This window comes from Melospiza melodia, chromosome 2, assembly GCF_035770615.1.
Source record: "Melospiza melodia melodia isolate bMelMel2 chromosome 2, bMelMel2.pri, whole genome shotgun sequence".
NCBI classification, from domain to species: Eukaryota; Metazoa; Chordata; class Aves; order Passeriformes; family Passerellidae; genus Melospiza; species Melospiza melodia.
Genome location: NC_086195.1, coordinates 117,545,309 through 117,563,471, shown reverse-complemented (window position 1 = coordinate 117,563,471; position 18,163 = coordinate 117,545,309). Strand labels below are relative to the sequence as shown.

General features: G+C 41.6%; 1 protein-coding gene and 1 long non-coding RNA gene across 4 annotated transcripts; one reads left to right on the top strand and one right to left on the bottom strand.

The window, feature by feature from the left end:
• Positions 1 to 6,115: 6,115 nt before the first annotated feature.
• On the bottom strand, positions 6,116 to 8,659 carry LOC134415217 (uncharacterized). Its single transcript, XR_010026968.1, has 3 exons — positions 8,506 to 8,659; positions 7,171 to 7,242; positions 6,116 to 6,384 (listed from the first exon to the last, which is right to left on the bottom strand). It is a non-coding gene; the product is annotated as an uncharacterized LOC134415217 (long non-coding RNA).
• Positions 8,660 to 8,940: 281 nt separating this feature from the next.
• Positions 8,941 to 16,815, top strand: AKAP17A (A-kinase anchoring protein 17A). Of its 3 annotated transcripts, XM_063149683.1 has the most exons (6): positions 8,941 to 8,982; positions 9,300 to 9,431; positions 9,773 to 10,515; positions 12,555 to 12,703; positions 13,327 to 13,567; positions 14,912 to 16,815. In XM_063149683.1, the coding sequence occupies exons 3-6, from the start codon at positions 9,841 to 9,843 to the stop codon at positions 15,806 to 15,808; spliced, it is 1,962 nt and encodes a 653-aa protein (XP_063005753.1). In that variant the 5' UTR covers positions 8,941 to 8,982; positions 9,300 to 9,431; positions 9,773 to 9,840; the 3' UTR covers positions 15,809 to 16,815. The 3 variants fall into 3 exon arrangements, with proteins under 3 accessions (XP_063005753.1, XP_063005751.1, XP_063005752.1); XM_063149681.1 differs by having other exon boundaries at positions 9,300 to 10,515; XM_063149682.1 differs by lacking the exon at positions 8,941 to 8,982 and having other exon boundaries at positions 9,194 to 9,431.
• The last annotated feature ends 1,348 nt before the right edge of the window (positions 16,816 to 18,163 follow it).

Sequence of the window (18,163 nt, the reverse complement as noted above, 5' to 3'; positions counted from 1 at the left end):
ATATGCCTTCTTCCCTTGATTTCTCACAAACCAAAGATTCTAAGAAATTACATTTCCTCTGAGAAAACACACCTTGGGTGGTGCCCTTCCTCCAGGAGCTTGATGCTTCTGAAAGCTTCAAACCCTCAAGGATTTTACTGAGAATGCTCCCTGTCTGCTGCACAAACACCTTGCAGCCTCTGCCCCCAGTACAGGCTCCTCTGACCATGGCCACACTGGCCCCACTGGACCCTAAAGCTTTTCACACTGCTGGTCTCATGCTCCAGGACCCAGAGAGCCCTGTTTGGAACCCAGAGACTTTGCTGATAATGCAATATGCTTCCAAGAAGACTCTCCAGGTAATACAACAGCATTTCTCAGTGATGCAAGAAAAATTCAGTCCAGCTTTGCTGCTGAGCCCCCCTTCTCCCAGGCTTAGGGTGCTGCCCCTGTTTCTGCAGCCTGGCTGGGTTCACACTGCTGGAAAAGAGTCAGGGCAGAAAGAGTATCACTGAAGTAGCTTTACAGCTCCCATTTTCCTGGGAACTCCATCCACGCCCAGATCTCAGCCGTGGCCCTTTCCTGAGCTACCCCACAGTCTGTGCCCAGCCTGTACCTGCTGGCCACCACCTACTGCCCCCATCCCCGGGGCCTTGCCAGGTGGCTGCAGGGCTCTGGGCTGGCCATGAGCACCATCCCTGTCTTATCCCTGCTCCCTTGCTGATGGATTGACCTGCCATGGAGAGCATGGCCCTGCCAACCTCATGGCCACTCCCGGCTCCCTCCTGTGGAGCAGCCCACCCCACAGTGGCTGTGACATCCTTATGGAACAGTGGAAGCAGAAAGGGTATTCTTTTGCTCATTTTTTAGCTACTGTCATTTGTGAAGGTACCTGGTTTTACAGGTTCTAGTAATTTCCTAAATAAAAATCAGGGCACAAAGCTGAGGGGAAAAAAAGCCCCAGAATACCAGAATACAGCTACTCTGTGTGCACACAGAGATGCAAGCACATGGTCAAAAGAGCACAGATGAACAGAAAAGGAAGTATTTTGGACATTTCTCATTAGGATTTACCTTTTCACCAGAGAGGTATAGGTATAGGCTATGATATGACCTCACTAGCTCTGGCATCATATCAAACAGAAGTGGAGGGCAAAATCTGCAAGACTCCAGGATCTGCTTTAGTCCTTTATTGGGAGTTTTTACAGAAGGAGTCAATTTCCTTATGTAACATGTTATCCTTCTTTGAAAAGTCATATAAAAACCAGTGAAAACCATTGGACTTTTTTACTGGCTCCCTGGAGTTTATTCTAAATTGTCAAGTAACTGTCCTGTGAGGAAAACAGTGGAGTGAAGACAGAAACCAGACTTTTTCACATTAACTCTTTCACAAGAAAAACAGCTACCACAAACCCACTTCTGTACTAGCCTTTCTATTTGGAAAGAACCTTTTGCCTAGTTATAATTAATTTCTTTATGTGAAATCCTTGAGAAGCTCTGTATATTGTCAACCTGAGTATTCATAAGCTCTACATGCAGTGACTATTAATTCAGTAATGTCTTCATAAAGTCACATGTCTCTTTCCAGGACAGTGAAAGCTTTCCACAGAAAAGTCAATTCACTCCCCACATTAACCAGCTGACCATGGTGAATCACCACCAGTACAGGTCATCTCCCTGTCCTCCACTGTCCCTACAGCATCCACATCTCACCCATCTTCCCTTGTTCTCATCACCCCAATTTGACTTTTCCTCTCAGCAGTCTGCTGAATTCATATGCAGGCAGGAGGACAAGAACAGCCTCTTTCCCTGCAGCAAACTCATGAAGAACAAGCAGAACAAACTGAGTAGCTCTCTGAGTTTTGGGTTTTGCTGTCACACAGTCCTCATCCTGCTCACTTCTGCTGTTGTGGGAACGTCGTCCATATTTAACACTAGCAGGTCTTTGGAAAGAGATACTGAGGAAAATATTTCTTTATGAAGCCTAAGTTATTTCAGAAGGCAAAATCTGACTCATGCTCCTGTTAAATTACAAAAGCAGTTCTAAAAACCTCAGCCCTTTTCTGAGATGGATTTATATATGTAAAGTACATAAAACACAGTGGAATTAAACAACTGAGCAAGAGCAAAATACATAGTTAGCTAAATAAATTACCTAGATCAATAGATATAACAATGAAACCCTGTTTTCAGGAAAGAGCTATTGCCTTAGACAGGGATTCTTTCACAGCTTTATTTAACCATGGTCAAGGCTGAATTCCATACAGATATTTTTAAGAAAATGTGACTTATTACAGTACAGATTTACAAAATTACACAATCAATATAGAAAAATAAAACCACATCACTTACAATCCATGGGACTTTGGGTAAAATATTTTTTGGCATTTTTGGGTAGAGGGGTTTCTCCTTCTGGAATTTGTTTCACTGAGAGATAAAGCAAAGGTAGACCAAAAGCCAGATTTAGCCCTGTATAACTCAAAACAATTTTACAAAACAATACAGTTTTACAAAACAAATAGGGCTGGACGAAGTCTTATTTCTTCATATCCTCTCCCTGTGGCAGAATCAGTTCAATTTCTGACATTAAATATTTATCTAACATTTTCTTAGACAGAATAATGGGGAGTATAAATTTTTCAGGCAATTTGTTCACCTTTAATTGAGAAAAAAGAAAAAAAATCTTCCAGATGTGGCTCTTTATTCACTCTGAAGCCTTGAACTCCTGCTTAACTCACCCTAAACAGAGATAATGAGCTCCTTCCCACTAAGCCCCCTAAAGGTTCTTCTTCTCTAGTCTAGACAAACTCAATCTCTTCAAACTACTACTACTGAACAAATGCTACCACAAATCAAATACTCCTGTCAGTCAAACAAACTGTGGAAAGAGTTAATTTTGCTCTTAATGACTTTGTATATTATAAATAAATAAATTATTGTCCTACCTGATTTTTTAGTGTACATTGAATTTCTTCAGTCTCTTCTTACTGAATGCATTTCTGCTGTAGGATGTCAATACATAAATCTGTTATACTATTATGCTTACTTCTTATTTTCTTTTCTTTTAATCACTGACAAAGCTATTTTAGAATATTTGCTAAAATTTTCCAGTTCAAAAACATTTTTTGTTACTCATGGAGCACTGTACAGCTGTTTCACTCACCTTGCATCACAAATGCTGGAGTCACCATCAGAGGCATTTTTCCAGAACTGACATATGGTTTGCAACACTGAAATTCCAATGTATATGTGACTTCCCTTTAAAGAAAGGAAAACTGCAAAGAATTTCTTAAAATATAAAGTACTATCCAAGAAGAAGATGGAGAGGTGCATGAGGGAAGCAATATGTTGTATCTGTATTAGCAGCCTGATCTGTCCCTGTTACTCACCCATTAGATTAATTTTCCATAGTGGAAAAAACAGGTAACCTGTTTCAACAGTGCTACTTAAAGCTGGCCACATGAAGAGTCCTAATCTGTACCAAGGCTCATGCTTTGCAGCTGATCAGACAAATATCCAGTGCAGGATGATTCCAATATGACACAGATGTCCAAACTTCTTTGATCATGAAACTCAAGTAAAAAAAAAATAAAAATTAAGCACAATCTCTCAATATATGCATGTTTATTTGTAAACAAGTTATATAGATGTACTACTGTAATAACATATTATGTACATTATAAAACTTACAAGAAATAGGAATTTAAAAGGATGAGATAAATATGGAAGAATCAATATTTTTAAAATTCATATTTTTATTTCATTTGTTAATGATACAAAAACATATTCTTCCTGCATTCCCTTGTATTGTCTTTCACACTCCCTGGGGTAAAGACACCCTGTTTTGGAGACAACTAACAAAGACATCACATTAGGTAATGCCAGCAATGTTTACAGGCTCCTTAGACCTCTGTTGTTCCTGTCAAATCCATTTCTATGCTAAAGTTCCCTCCTAATGTTAAGGTGTTTGCATTTGTTTTCCTAATTTATTAAACCAGAAAACTTCTCTGCACTGGTAGTAGTGGCCCATGCTATGCAGATCAGGTGAGAATCCTTCCTGACTGGTGCAGATGTCTGAAACTGGGAAAAGGCTGTCCTCTTTGGGGTCTAGATGCGATGTTGAAAGAAATTATTACCTCAGCTATTTCATTCATATTCAGCAGATTGATCTTTAAGGTCTCTTCCAACCCAGTCATTTGGAGTCATCATTTAACATGAGCTCCTCTAAGGAAACATCATATATTAAGCAGTAGAAGATAGAAGCAAAATAGATTGGAGTAGTAATATACACTGCAGCTTCCATAAAATTAGTAAAATGAAAACAAATTCTGTATGTCCAGCATGGCTTTGTTCACACAAACAAGAAATACAAAAACCTGAAAGCATCGGAGGTGAAAAGATTCAGAAGTGAGAAGTAAGCTGGGGCTTTCCAAGAAGTAGGAGTCAGAAAGGCTTGATGATTAAAACCAGTACATATTCAGAGTTCTTAATATAGAGTCAAAAGCTCAGTGTTAGTTTTATCTGCATTACTCTTGACATAAATTAGAAGTATCTGCTAAAAATAGTGATGCTAATAATAATTTCCCATAATTAATGCAGTTCTGAATTAGTAATACTTATTATTGTTTTACTTGCAGATATGTCCCTCTCTTTCTCTGGCCCAGAGTATGCTTCACTCCTTGCCTTGCACTCCTCATCCCTCTTGGGGCTTAGTCACTCAATTCAAGTTACATTCCATTTTTCCTGTATTAGTCTGTTCTCCTGTTAGTGATCTTCAAGGTGAAACTTCAGTTCTGAATATTAGTATTTTTCTTCTTTCTTGTCCATTATCTACATAAGCTAAATGTTATAGTATAGTTATCTATGCATTCCTTGTGTTTTGCCTGCATTTCATTACTTTTTAATGGGGCACTGGAATAGGCTCAGACATTGCTGCTAAAACATGGAATTGATGCCAGTCATTTATACTTATGCCAGATCTACTAAATATCTCTGGTCTTTTTGGATTAGTGAGACTTTTAGTGGGCAGGGCAGGCTGAACCTACAGAGGGGATATTGTCTGCTTAAAAGGTCTTGTCTTCTTCAGAACTGTAATTCTTCAATTTTAATAATACAGTTTTATGGCTTTAAAAAACTCAAATAAACTCTTTATGGTGTCAACAGTTGCATTTGAAATTACTCTTGTGGAAGCTGTCAAAAGAAATATCCTGCTGAGGAAGGTTAGTGTTATTAACTTGATGTTCTTTTTGCTTCAGAAAGGTCAACAGCTCTTGCCTTTCACTCCATAAGTGACTAAGAAAATGTTTGTATATAAAAAGTGTACATAAAAGCATGAGATGCTTTCATGATTGGTGTCAATCTGTAACATGCAATACTATGGAGGAAATACTTAATTTTCAAGCATTAATTTGAATCCAATTAAAATATTTTCCCCTACACAGACATTGGAAAAAATGTAGGAAAAAATTTTAAGTCTTTTACATTTTCATTTATTTTAAGTGACAGTTCTTGAAATCTGTCATTATGTGAAAACATTTCATGGATGTATGTATAAAAACTGAAATAACCAGCAATGCATCTGACAACACAGCACTAAAATTTTTAAAAAACACATTGTGCTAACAAGTATAGTACAATGTGTCTTGGCAATTAAATCTAATTTTTATGTTTTATAGGCTACAGCACACTATAGTTTGACCAGACAGTTCATAAACCAACACCACAACAGATGCCAATACTGCCTCAGTGAAAGCAAAAAGAAGAAATGTTGCCATTTCTGTTTAGTGTGAGATAGATGGCAGTGGGCACAGGCAGAGAGATCAATTAGTAGAAAATTATCTGCTTTGCATCCTACACAGTGCTTCAAGGCTGATTCTCTGCCATAAGGCTGTGTTAGAGAGAGTGAAAGTGGATATTTATATTGTCATATTCTATTGCTTTAAGCAGAATGCAATAGTTAGACTTGTACAGAACTAGGTCTGGGAAGTGATTATTAATTCTAGTTAATTGAAGCTGCCCTACTAATTAGCATATGTATTACATCTAATGCTATGTGTTGTTTCCAAGGCAGATGATCTGTCACACCCACAAACTTCAGCGACACACAGAACAATCCAAACAAGAAAGAGTAGAGCTAATGAAAGGAAATGGAATTATTTGTGGAGCTGTTTCTTACCATGGGAAATAAACCAATATATTTCAGGTTCATTCCTCCATTCCTACCCACTTAAGGGATTAATTTTGCTTTGTGGGGAGAGGCTCTTTAGAGCCTAAAACCAACATTGTAATGTCTGTTCAACAGTTATGCAATCATTTCATCTGAGAGATTCTTCTGTGCTCCTGCTTCCCCTTCCAATTTCCATTCATAAACTGTTCAACTGCACAGTGAATCATTCAGTTTTCCCTCTGTGGGAGAGAATAAAGAGATGTCCCCTGATCAGTGACAACAGAAAACCAAAATAATATCCAAAGGAACTACAAGGTGCAACATACTCTGATTCTAAAAGGATATGCACCAGGAGCATTTCTGGAGCAGTAGCAAAGATTTAGATGAACACACTTAGATGAATCATTCTCCAAGAGATACAGCTAAGTTTTAAACTAAAAAAAAGGGTTTTTTCTCTTATTTGTTTCAGAAAGAAAGGAAGATGGAAGGAAAAGAAATGGAATTATGCTGGGAATGTTGTTTTATTTTATGTAAACACCCATGTAACACCTTGCGTGCAATTCTGCAAATGACCACTAAGGTCAAGAAAAAGGTGCATTTCAGGAAGAGCAGGAGAAGTACCCAGATAGTACCGTGTGTAGTTGGGAAGATTATATCCTCTTCTAAGAAAGGAAGAATGATCTGTATTCTGGCATGAACACAAAATCTAGGATCTGCTGTTTATAGCATATTTTAATTGTGCTTATGAATAGATCTCTTATATGTAATAACAAGCACTCCCCCTAGTGAACTTCTGTGGGACTTGGTGCTTTAATTACGGAAGGTACAGAACAGAGTGAATAGGCAGAAGTGCCACCTCCCATAAGACTCTTTGTTGAAGTCAGAAAAACGGTAAAAGCTTTCAGACATGGTAGACAGTTTGTAAGGTCAACAGCACAACATATTTGACAGAGTTGGAGAAAATCAATGTCTTACAGTAAAAACCAGATTTACATGCATAGTTGCATTCAGACACTGCCCCTTACAGATGTTTCCTTTGCTGGTTCATCCTTCTGCCTCGTTGGTGTCATATCCTTTACTGACCTTCACTTCAGACTCTGAAAGCCAAAGAGAGACATTTCATTTACTCAATTAAGTATCTCATTGAAAAAATAAAAATGAGATTAACATATCTGCCCAACATAACAGACTGCATTTCAGCAGAGACAGTTTACCCTTTCTATACTGTAGTACTGATGCATCTTGTGATTACATCTTGATTACATCTTTTAAAAGGTGTGTACATTATCAATACTTCCTCTTGTCCATTTAAATATAATTTTTGTAATAGTTCTTTTGAGTATATCAGAAAAATAAACTGTGATAGCTTCTAAAGTTGTGGCTGATGTCCTGTCATGAGTAACCTCAATGCTGGTATTTTGTAACTTTTCAGAGAATTGTTCTAGTCTTTGAGTTTAAAATACAGAATATTGATTTCTGGCACAGTCTTGAGCAGTGGGGCTATCATTATGCACAGGATTCAAAATCATTGCCATATGCAGGGTCTCCCTGTGCTGCTGCTGAAAGTCCCTGGAACAAATCTGGCCTAGCTTTGTGTGCTCCCAAGGGCAGGTTTGTAGGAGAAGGTGTGACATACAATGCAGGGGCTCTCAGACTACAAAGCACACACTGTTTCAAATGCTGTTGGTAGTTCTTTATTCTGTGTTAATACTGCTACTTAACCATAACAGGAGCAGAGGAGGGCCAGCAGTCACCAACACCTGCGGTGTGAAGTAGCACCTCTGCAAAACAACTGCGTTTTTGCTGCAGCTGCTGGATTGAGGGTGACCTCCTGCACTGAGGTCAGTGGTGCTTCAAAGGCACTATTTACACCCAGCCTGCTGCTGAAGGTTTCTGCAGTCACAGTTTCTCAAATGGTGCAATTCTGTCCAAGGCTGGACCCGGAGCCTGTTTTAAAATGGTGGAGCAGGGGCAGGGGAGCACAGTCAGCCCTGCTCTGCCTTCCAGGGTCAGGGTGGCCTTGGCTGTGCCCTCATGTCCTGGGCTGACAGAGGGAACACATGTCCTATAGAGTGTGTGTCCCATGGAGTGCATGTCCTGTGAAGAGCAGCTGAGGGAGCTGGGATTGCTAACCTGGAGAAAAGGAGGCTCAGGGGGGACTTTATCACGCCCTGGAACCCCCTGAAAGGAGGCTGTAGCCAGGTGGGTTGGCCTCTTCTCCCGGGAAACCAGCGACAGGACAAGAGGAAATGGCCTAAAGCTGCGCCAGGAAACGTTTAGGTCGGACATTCGGAGGAATTTCTTCACATAAAGGATGATTAGATATTGGGATGGGCTGCTCAGGGAGGTGGTGCAATCACCTGGAGGTGTTTAAGGAAAGGCTGGACGCGGTGCTCAGTGCCATGGCCTATGGACACAGTGGTGTTCAGTCAGAGGCTGGACTCCACGACTCCATGACTCAGAGGTGCTTTTCCCACCAAACGGATTCTGTGCAAGGGGGATCATCGCCATGCAGCGAGCCCCAGCTGTCCACAGACGCCGGGTGTGCGCTTAGCACAGCAGAGCAGAGCAGAGCACAGCTCAGCACAGCACAGCACAGCACAGCACAGCACAGCACAGCTCAGCGCACGCAGGGTCCCTGCGCAGGGCGGGAACGCGGCCGTGCTTCCCCGGAGAGCGCAGGTCCCGTGTCCCTGGGCCGCGCGTCCCGCCCCGCCCCGCCGCCAGGCGGCGCCGTCCCGCCACAGCGAGGCGCTCCCGCAGGCCGCGGCCTCGCGCCGCGCGGAAGCGGAAGCGGCGGCGGCGCACGCGGGGTGGTGCCGTCCCGGCGGCTGCGGGTGAGGCGGGCGGGGGGTCCCGTCCGGGCAGCGGGAGCGAGGGACGCGGGCCGGGCTCCGCCTGCCGGGGGACGCGCAGGAGCCGGCGGCGGGGGGTGCGGGTGGACCCTGGCGTCGGCGAGGGGCGCTTTTCCCGTTGGCATCTTCCCGGGGTGTCCCCCCGCCGCCCGGGCTCCGCCCGCCGGGGGCAGCTGCCGGCGGTGGCCGCTGGCTCCGCTGTGAGTCGCGGTGTTGTTACCCAGCCTTGTTCCGCCGGCAGGGAGGGGCGGTGGGGCTTCGGTCTGTTAAATAAAAGGGGCGCTTTTCTCTCGTTGCAGACACTTTCCAGGTCTTCCTTCCGGAGAACGTGAGATCCGCCTCGGCGCCAGCCTGCTGGGGTTCACTGGTTGTTAAGTAGATTTGGGAGCGGTGTGACATCGCGCCGCCAGTCCCTTCCCTCCTGAGAAAGGGTAGCTGCTTTCTGAGCAATCACATACCAACCTCATGTATTCCTAAGACTGTCATCAGCTTCTAGTTTTCTATTCAGAGGCCTTACAGAGATTTAATTACTTATAGGCTCTAGTGGTTGTAAAGTAATTTAAGATGTTTGTACTACTCGGTTGTAATTATCTAATTCACTCTTGTGTTAAGAGACATCGTTTTAACTTGGGAATGGTTAAATCGCCAAAGAATTAAATTATTTATGGATAAGGGCTATTTTATTTGACTACTGTTGGCCTGCAACTTAAACTTGCATCTTTTATTTTTTTTATCCTATGCTTTTTCTTTGTTATGGCTGCTGCAACAATAGTTCATGATACATCAGAAGCTGTAGAGCTCTGTGCTCCCTGTGGGTTATACCTTAAACCCATTACAAAAATGACCATCAGTGTGGCACTTCCTCAGCTGAAGCAACCGGGAAAATCCATTTCGAACTGGGAAGTGATGGAAAGATTGAAGGGGATGGTGCAAACTCATCAGTTTTCCACTCTGCGGATTTCTAAAAGCACAATGGATTTCATTAGGTTTGAAGGAGAGGTCGAGAACAAAAGTTTGGTTAAATCTTTTCTGGCGTGCCTTGATGGCAAAACAATAAAGCTGAGCGGCTTCTCTGACATTTTGAAAGTGCGTGCTGCGGAGTACAAGATTGACTTTCCTACCAGACATGACTGGGACTCGTTTTTCCGAGATGCAAAAGATATGAACGAGACCTTGCCTGGGGAAAGGCCGGACACCATTCACCTGGAGGGTTTGCCTTGTAAGTGGTTTGCAGCCAAGGAGACTGGCTCAGAAAAGCCAAGTGAAGAAGTCCTTATAAAAGTTTTCCAGAAATTTGGAGAGATCCGTAATGTGGACATACCCATGCTGGACCCTTACAGAGAAGAGATGACTGGCAGGAATTTTCACACTTTCAGCTTTGGAGGCCATTTAAACTTTGAAGCCTATGTCCAGTACCGGGAGTACGCAGGGTTCATCGAGGCCATGAATGCCCTGCGAGGGATGAAGCTCATGTACAAGGGCGATGATGGCAAAGCTGTGGCTTGCAATATAAAGGTGAGAGACTGCAGCCTTTTGTGTGGGAGCCCACATGAAGGTCTGGGTACGGCGAAATGTTATTGCCATAGTGCTTGAAGCCTTTATCTGTACACCACAGTGATGGCAACAGGTGACACTGACAGCGTTAATGTGGCTTTATGGGACAGGCATAATGCAGTTTTCAAAGGAAAATGTTGGTAGAAAAATGTGCTGTTAGATTATGTAACTAAAGTGAGCGGGGTTTTGCTTTTTTCCTTAACAAGACTGTTCTAGAAATGAAAAATGCTGATGGAAGGATCAAGTTTATGAATGCAATTTTCTAAATTGCTTTAGAAAAGAATATGTGTTTATAAATTGCAATTTCACTTAAAATTCCAGTTCAGAACAAGTTCAGACAAATTTCGCCATAAGAATGGTTGTAAAGTGCATTATACTTTCATGTGTTCAGTGCAGAGAGATATTTTGGGGGAGAATTTCACATTCTGTGTCTGGTCCCTGCATTGATAGCTGGGTCTGCCAGTTGAAGGTCAGAACTAAAAGGCTTAGTAGTAGCATGTGGCCTGTCTGGTCTGGGAAATATACAGTTAATCATCTGTGTACCTGATATACAGCAAGGCCCCACAAAAATTTAAATGATAATTTTCATTTGGAGCACAGCTTCCTGTGAATTTCCTATGCTTATTTCATAATATTTACATACAGAGTTTTCCAGAAGTGATCTTCTGTAACCTCATTGTCTTAGAAATTACAGCTGTGACAGGAGGGAACAAGGCAGTCCGTTCAGATGTAGTGTCTCTGATAGCACAGCCTCAAGAAAACTTACTCTGTTTGGGGGTGGTCTATGCATTTACATATTGGTTGAGTGAAATGTTTGTGGATGTACTTTGGTATGCTCAGTAGTCATTCATGAAACCAGGGAGTGTATTTCAGAAAAACACCTTGAGCATTCCTTTGTGCAATGTGGGAACATGCAGATATCTATTCAAATTGTAGTTTAGTCAGTGTAAGTAAAATACTGCAATCTTTTATCTTGTTATCAAAGCTTGTCAGTTGTGGGGTAGAAACTGTGCCTTGACCTGGTGAAACTCAACCTGTCATTTACGTGCAGAGGAGGATCAGGGTTCCCAAGTTTAGTATGGCTGTGCAAGAAGAGTCATGCCTTCCTGGCAGCTGCCCTGTCGGGACAGCAGCTCACTGTCGTACAAGGTCACCACACCTTGTCTGTTTGTACCTATTTGTCCCCTCAGTCTGTTAGTGAAACATCATTTATGCCTAAAGCCTGAGTAGATTAAACTGCAGAGGCTGTGCTCCTTGTTCTCTGCCCCGTGGTTCAATGACCATGGGTCTGTGGAAATGTGTTACAGATCCCTGCCTGCCTGCACTCAGAATTGGAGATTAGGATGCCAGGGCTGTCATGTCTGGTGGTGTCCTGTTCCAGCACACAGCAGGACATGACCAAGGTGTGTTCATATATCCTGGAAGCTGAGCGCCTCTGAAGTCTCATTTTTCAGATGTGTGTGTCTTTCTTTTCTTTCTGTTCCCACAACTTGGGATCTTCTGCCCAGTGTACTCAATTTGGGAATCTTGGTTTTAGAAGTGGTGCAGAGGCTTAAACCAGGTGCTGAATGCTGTAGAACTACATCTTCTGCTGAATTTAATTTAACTGTTTTAGACAGAAAAGAAGGCCTTTATTTAAACCTTTTTCTACATAGTGCTGTAGAGTCCCTAACAGCTTGCATTAATTAGGAGTTCTGTGCGTGCCCATTCTGACACATTGAAATCTTTGGACAGACAGAGTCTGAGCCACACTGAGGTTTATTTTTGGTTGTGAGACATAGAAGTGGTATCTGATTTTACTACATGTGTGCACACATTTAGTACCTGATTAGAATAAGTGGTGCTTTCGCTGGGCACATAGAGAAGTTCCCTTTGTTTTGAAGAACGTTTTACATATCTGATTGTACTTACACCAAGGTCTAAGTTAAAGTTGTCAGGTTGTAATTTTTGATTTTTTTTTTTTGTTTCCTTAAAACTGCTTTCAATTGTATCATGTGCAGGTTTCTTTTGACTCAACAAAACACCTCAGTGATGCATCGATTAAGAAGCGTCAGCTTGAAAGGCAAAAGCTTCAAGAGCTTGAAAAGCAGAGAGAAGAACAAAAACGTAAAGAGAAAGAAGCTGAGGAAAAGCAAAAAGAAGAAGAAAGGTACTTCCCTCTTATTGTTCAGTTATAGTTTTAACAATCAGACATAAGAAAACTGCTCCTTCATAGCACCATCAAAAGATAGAAAATAAAAAACACAAGCTGTCTCTAGCTAAAATTAAGCACTTAAAAGCTGAGTGTGGTTTAGTTTACCACTTATGCTTATGTTCAGTTCAGAATATTAAACCTGCAAAATACTCAATTTCCTAAAAGTCTTGCCTTTAGACACCTGGTTTCAGATACCATTGGCCTTTAGCAGAAGCTGCCTAATCACAGAAATAAAACCCACCACCACTGCAGACATTCATTTGCTTGGTATTCTTCTTGTGGCTGTGATGATTCTCTGCCCAGCTGCCTCATGCATTGGTTATTATCTCTGGTCAAAGTTTAAAAAACAATTCTTTGCTGTAGCATTTTTGTTTCTTTGAAATCAAACTTAAAAATAGTTAGAATATGATTGTTTGCTGTCACAAGTAAGGGTTAAAATGTTCAGTTTTCTATTTTGTTCTTCATCAGCATGACTTATTTAGAAACAAATTTACTTGAAGTGTAAAATGTATTGAACATACAGTAGAAGTTTGAAATTGTGCTTTGCCTAGATAAGGGAAAAATATTTCTCTTTTTAGGAAGCAGAGAGAGCTTGAAGAATATGAGAGAGAGAGAAAAAGAGAAGAGAAGTTGCGCAAGAGAGAACAGAAACAGAAAGATCGTGAAGTTCGACGGAACAAAAAGCAACTTGAAAAGCTTCAAGCTGAAGAACAGAGAAAACTTCAAGAGAAGATAAAGCTAGAAGAAAGGAAACTCCTGTTAGCTCAGAGAAATCTTCAGTCCATTAGACTAATTGCAGAACTGCTAAGCAGAGCAAAGGTAATTTAAATACTTATTTCAGAAGCTAATGAAGAATCCAACAGAACAAAGCCCTTTGCTGGCTTGAGAGGAGGTGGGGAGCACTGTTCATTAAACACAAGGTTTACTACCTCTGCAGCTGCTATTCCTTAGAGCAAAATTTCAGAAAAGCACAGTGGAACAGTATTTGTCTCTTGGTAACATATGCACTTGTAGGTAAATGGAAAGTGAGCTTGATCCTATAGTCCTGAATAGCATGTTTTATCTGTAAATTAATTGTCAGGTTTTCTTTAGTCGAGTAGAAGAACATGTGAGCATGATGAAGTGAGCTAAACACAGAGTATAAGATGCAAGACTCCTTTTCTAATTCTGGTTTAGATGCTGTTTCCCATATGCCTTGCAGCAATTCTGTTCACTGTTCTTTGCAGTTTCAGAAATTGAACTTTCATTAGTCAGTGTTTGAAATGCACAGAGTGTTTCTTCTGTAGGAAGAGTACTGTCAGCAGAGGTCTCTAACAATAGTGTTATTTTTTTCACCGAAACACTGAAGCTTAAGACTTGGATAAAACCGTATTAGGGTGTACTGAATGTGAAATATTTTCTGTAGAAACAAAAATCTGTGTGGAAAAGCACAGGTTTTTTTCTTGATGCCAGTGCATTTCAGGAGTGTTTTTGAACTCACAGATCAATTACATCAGTTACATACACAGAAATGCCTTTTGCAGGTCTTTTAACTTTGTAGCTGTGGAACAGAAGGGTTATCTGATGAAGCAGAGAGTGTGTTTCTTTCATTTAGAAAATTCTGAGGTCTATACTAAAGCCCTTGACTAGATCAGAATAGAAAAAGGTTTGAACCTTTTCCAGTATCGTGAGTTTTTAGAATGGTTGACAACATGACAATCAGTTTCTACATTATAATTGTCCATTTAATTACATGCTGGTTTTGTGGACTTATTGTAAAAGAAGTAATTTTCAATAAAATTTAAAGTATTTTCAATTTGACTGAATTTTGAAATTTTAAATTTGACTGAAACCTTCAAGTTTTGACCCTGATAAATGTATTTCAATTGTGCAGATTTCACATGTTATTACTTTTGTTATATTGAGGAGCCACAAAGACAAAACTTCTCTTCAAGAACTGTGGACAAATAATGTTTCAACTTACAGCAGTTCTGGATTAGTGGGTTTTGTTGGTTGATTGGTTTTGATTTTTTTTCCCTTTAAAATGGAAACACCATTTTATTTTGGGATGGTTAAGTTCTGTTGGTTAGATTTTCTTGCCACTTTGCTGCCTTTGTGTTATGTTGTAACTTGGAAGCAGGAGGAGGTATTTTTTGTTTACTCTTCCCTTGGATTGTTTTTCAGACAGTAAAGCTTTTGGAGCAAGAACAGAATGAAGAAAAGATTTGTCTTCAACAGCTAGAGGAGAGACGGAGGCTCCAGGAGGCTGAGCTTAAACGTGTGGAAGAGGAAAAAGAGAGAGCACTGGGGTTGCAGAGGAAAGAAAAGGAGCTGAGGGAGAAACTACTGAACAATCTTCTGAGCAAGAAAATGGATGCAGTTAATCAAAACAAAGAAGAAACTGAAGCATCTCAGACTGACATGCTGAAAAGCCCTAGTGTTGTTCCCCACACTGTGTCATCCAGCTGCATCACTTCTACCTCAGGACAGGCCGTTACAGCCAAACTTGCTCCTGGCTCTCAAACAGAAGTAGCATCCCCTGAAAGTGTAAACACTCAATGCAAGTACTTAAATGGCAACATTCATGACAAAGTTCGTGTCAAAGAAGGTCAGAATCTTCATACTACAAACTCTGAGAGGTGTTCTGACAAAAAGGGTTCGGGGCTACTTTCATGTGTGCCCGCCGATAACCAGGACCAGAAGAGCCTCTCTAACTGTGACCAGAACACTTGCAAGAAGGACTTGCCCTGTGAGCAGGGCAAACGTGGAACAGAGCCAAGGAGAAGAAAGAGCCATTCATGTAGCAGCATAAACAGTGATGAGAGCAAGGGTAGATGGGAGAGCAGCAGGCACAGAAGAGATGTGAGCTCCCGGGATGAGAAGCATAGGAAGGACAGGAGGTATTACAGGCGCTCCAGCAGGAGCTACAGCCCTCGCCGCAGCCGCAGCCCTCGGCGAAGGAGCGCGAGCCCCAGACGCTCCCGCTACAGAAGAACGCGCAGCAGGGAGCGCAGGCGGGACAGGAGGGAAAGGAGCCGCAGTCGCAGAAGTGCCAGCAGGAGACGAAGGCACCGGAGGTGATCACTCAGTCAGCAAAGGAGTTCTTGGAGTGGGTAGTGGAGACCTTGGCTCCTTTGAAAGGCTCTGGTAGGACCAAAGGGCCACAGAATTGGACACCAGACCTCATCTGTGTGACTGCTATAGGAAACACAATTGTTTCAACCAATTCTAAGCGTGCATCTAGTCCTTGAAATCAAGAAAAGAGATGCCTGATTTTGACTTTCCTTCCTTTGTTGTCTCTTTCTAGGTTTCTGCCACAATGTAGGTATAATCACTTGTGCTTGTACTGAAGTTCCTAAAGTGCTAAAAGCCAACCTGTTTTCTTCAGTTTCAATTTTCTAAACCTTAATTTTAGTGTATTTAGTTTTTATCACCTAATTTGGCTTAAAAAATACATGGGTGCCAGCTAAAGGAACTTCAGAGGTGACAAGCTATTACATACAAATTTGATTTAAAGTGTTTCCTGGTGCGTTCAATGAAATCACGTTTAACAAAGTAGAGTTTTTATTGATTGAGATGGATAGCAGGACTTTCATATTTTTTCCTAAAACTGACGATGAATTTATGCAGGATACCTTTTAAACTGCTTTGATTCCTTCATATGTCTGTATGATGCCAAGCTTTGTGGCCCACATTATTCTGGTGTGTAATGCCTTTGTATAATACTTTCTGTGTAAGAGAGGCACACCTGGTGTAGGAAGTAACAAGCAGTGGTGAAATGGTTGAAAGTTGTTCTGGTATTTTGTTGACATATTTGGCTTTGTAATTTCAGGTGGCATAGGGCTACTTGAAACATTTTTTCAGGTACATAAAGAGCTAAACATTGTCTTGAAAAAGGGGCCTTCTTGCTAAATTATTTTTACTTGTGTTGTTGAAAAGTAAGGCTGCAGTGTCTCTTGTTAAATCTGTTTAAGAATACTTTTGCTTTTAAAATGCAGCTCAGGAATATTAAAAGCTATAATGTTACAGTGAAAGAGTTTATTTTGCATTTTTATGGTAAAATTAAAAAGAAAACTGTTTCCAGTGAACTGAAGTTGCTGTTTTCATGTGTCAGTATATTAAAATCTGCAGAAGTGTTGTGTTAAGAACTTGTTTGTTGAAAGCATCACTCAGCACATTTGGAACTAAGCTTCTCTTCTTGATGGTCCTGTTATGTTACAGCTGCTCCAATTCTTAATTCAGCAGGATGTGTGCTCTTTAACTACAGCCTTCAGATGCCATTATCTTCACCCTGATGCGTGAAATCAAAGTGCATCCATTTCCTGGAGTGTCTGAGAAGCACCTTAGTGCTCAGCTCAGCTGGATCCTTGGCTGAATGAGTTTGTCTGCTTTCTTTCAGAATCCATGTGGGTTTGTTTCTTACTAGACCATGCTGCTGAAATCTTTGTAGGTACTAGCTGTGGACAGAAAAGGTAAGACATTGACAACCTAAATTGTGAGGAGCTGTTGTGTCCCTCAAAGGCAGAGAGGCATAGATACATCAGAGGACTGGGCAGTCACCAGCCATATGAGGGGCAAATGCTGGATCCACACCTGGAATGGGGCAGCTCTGGGGGTACACACACACTGGGGAACAAGACAACGGAGAGCAGCCCTGCAGAAAGGGACTGGGGGTTGTGGTGGATGGCAGGTTGAACATGGGTTTCAGTGTAGCCAGGAGGGCCAGCTGTGTCCTGGGGCACACCACTTACTGTGTTGCCATCTGGTCAAGGGAGGGCATTGTTTCTTCTGTGTAATTCCAAAATCTTCCCTTGCCGAGTCAAGAGCTGACCCAGCTTCTTGCCTTGTGTCAAGCAGCCATATCTGTCAATTCAAGCTTAGTTTAAAATCAGCAGGCTTTGTTGCTGAGGAAAGGTCAGGTTGGCTCTTAACTGGTAGGTTATTTCCTTCACTAGTGGAAAAATTTCCACATTTAGCATGATTGGTGTTGTATAAACACAGGGTGTAAATCCTGTTAAACCATAGATTGGGCAACTTCATGCTACAGCCCTGTGTTCATGCCTGCTGGAAAGTCTAGGCATCAGGGAAAGAGACCTCTGAGCCCTATTTCATCTACTGAGTCCCAAGAAATGCCCAGTGTTCATTCCAGTGTTCTGCTGTCATTCTTGATCATTCTTAACTCACATGATGAAGTGGGAGGAGAGTTTTCTTGGTTATGAGAATAGACCTCAATTGTTGCACATGGCTTCAGGAGAGATTTCACATCTGACACCACAATGTCTCCTCTATGTCCTTGCCAGAAGGACAGGATAAAGTGGGAACCCTATTTGCTCTTGAGGATGCATAGTTTTTAAGTGTACTGATCATCTAGTGATACAAGGAGCATGTGACCTCTTCCTGTTGTAGGTGTGAACCCTGCTAATCACAGACTGCTTT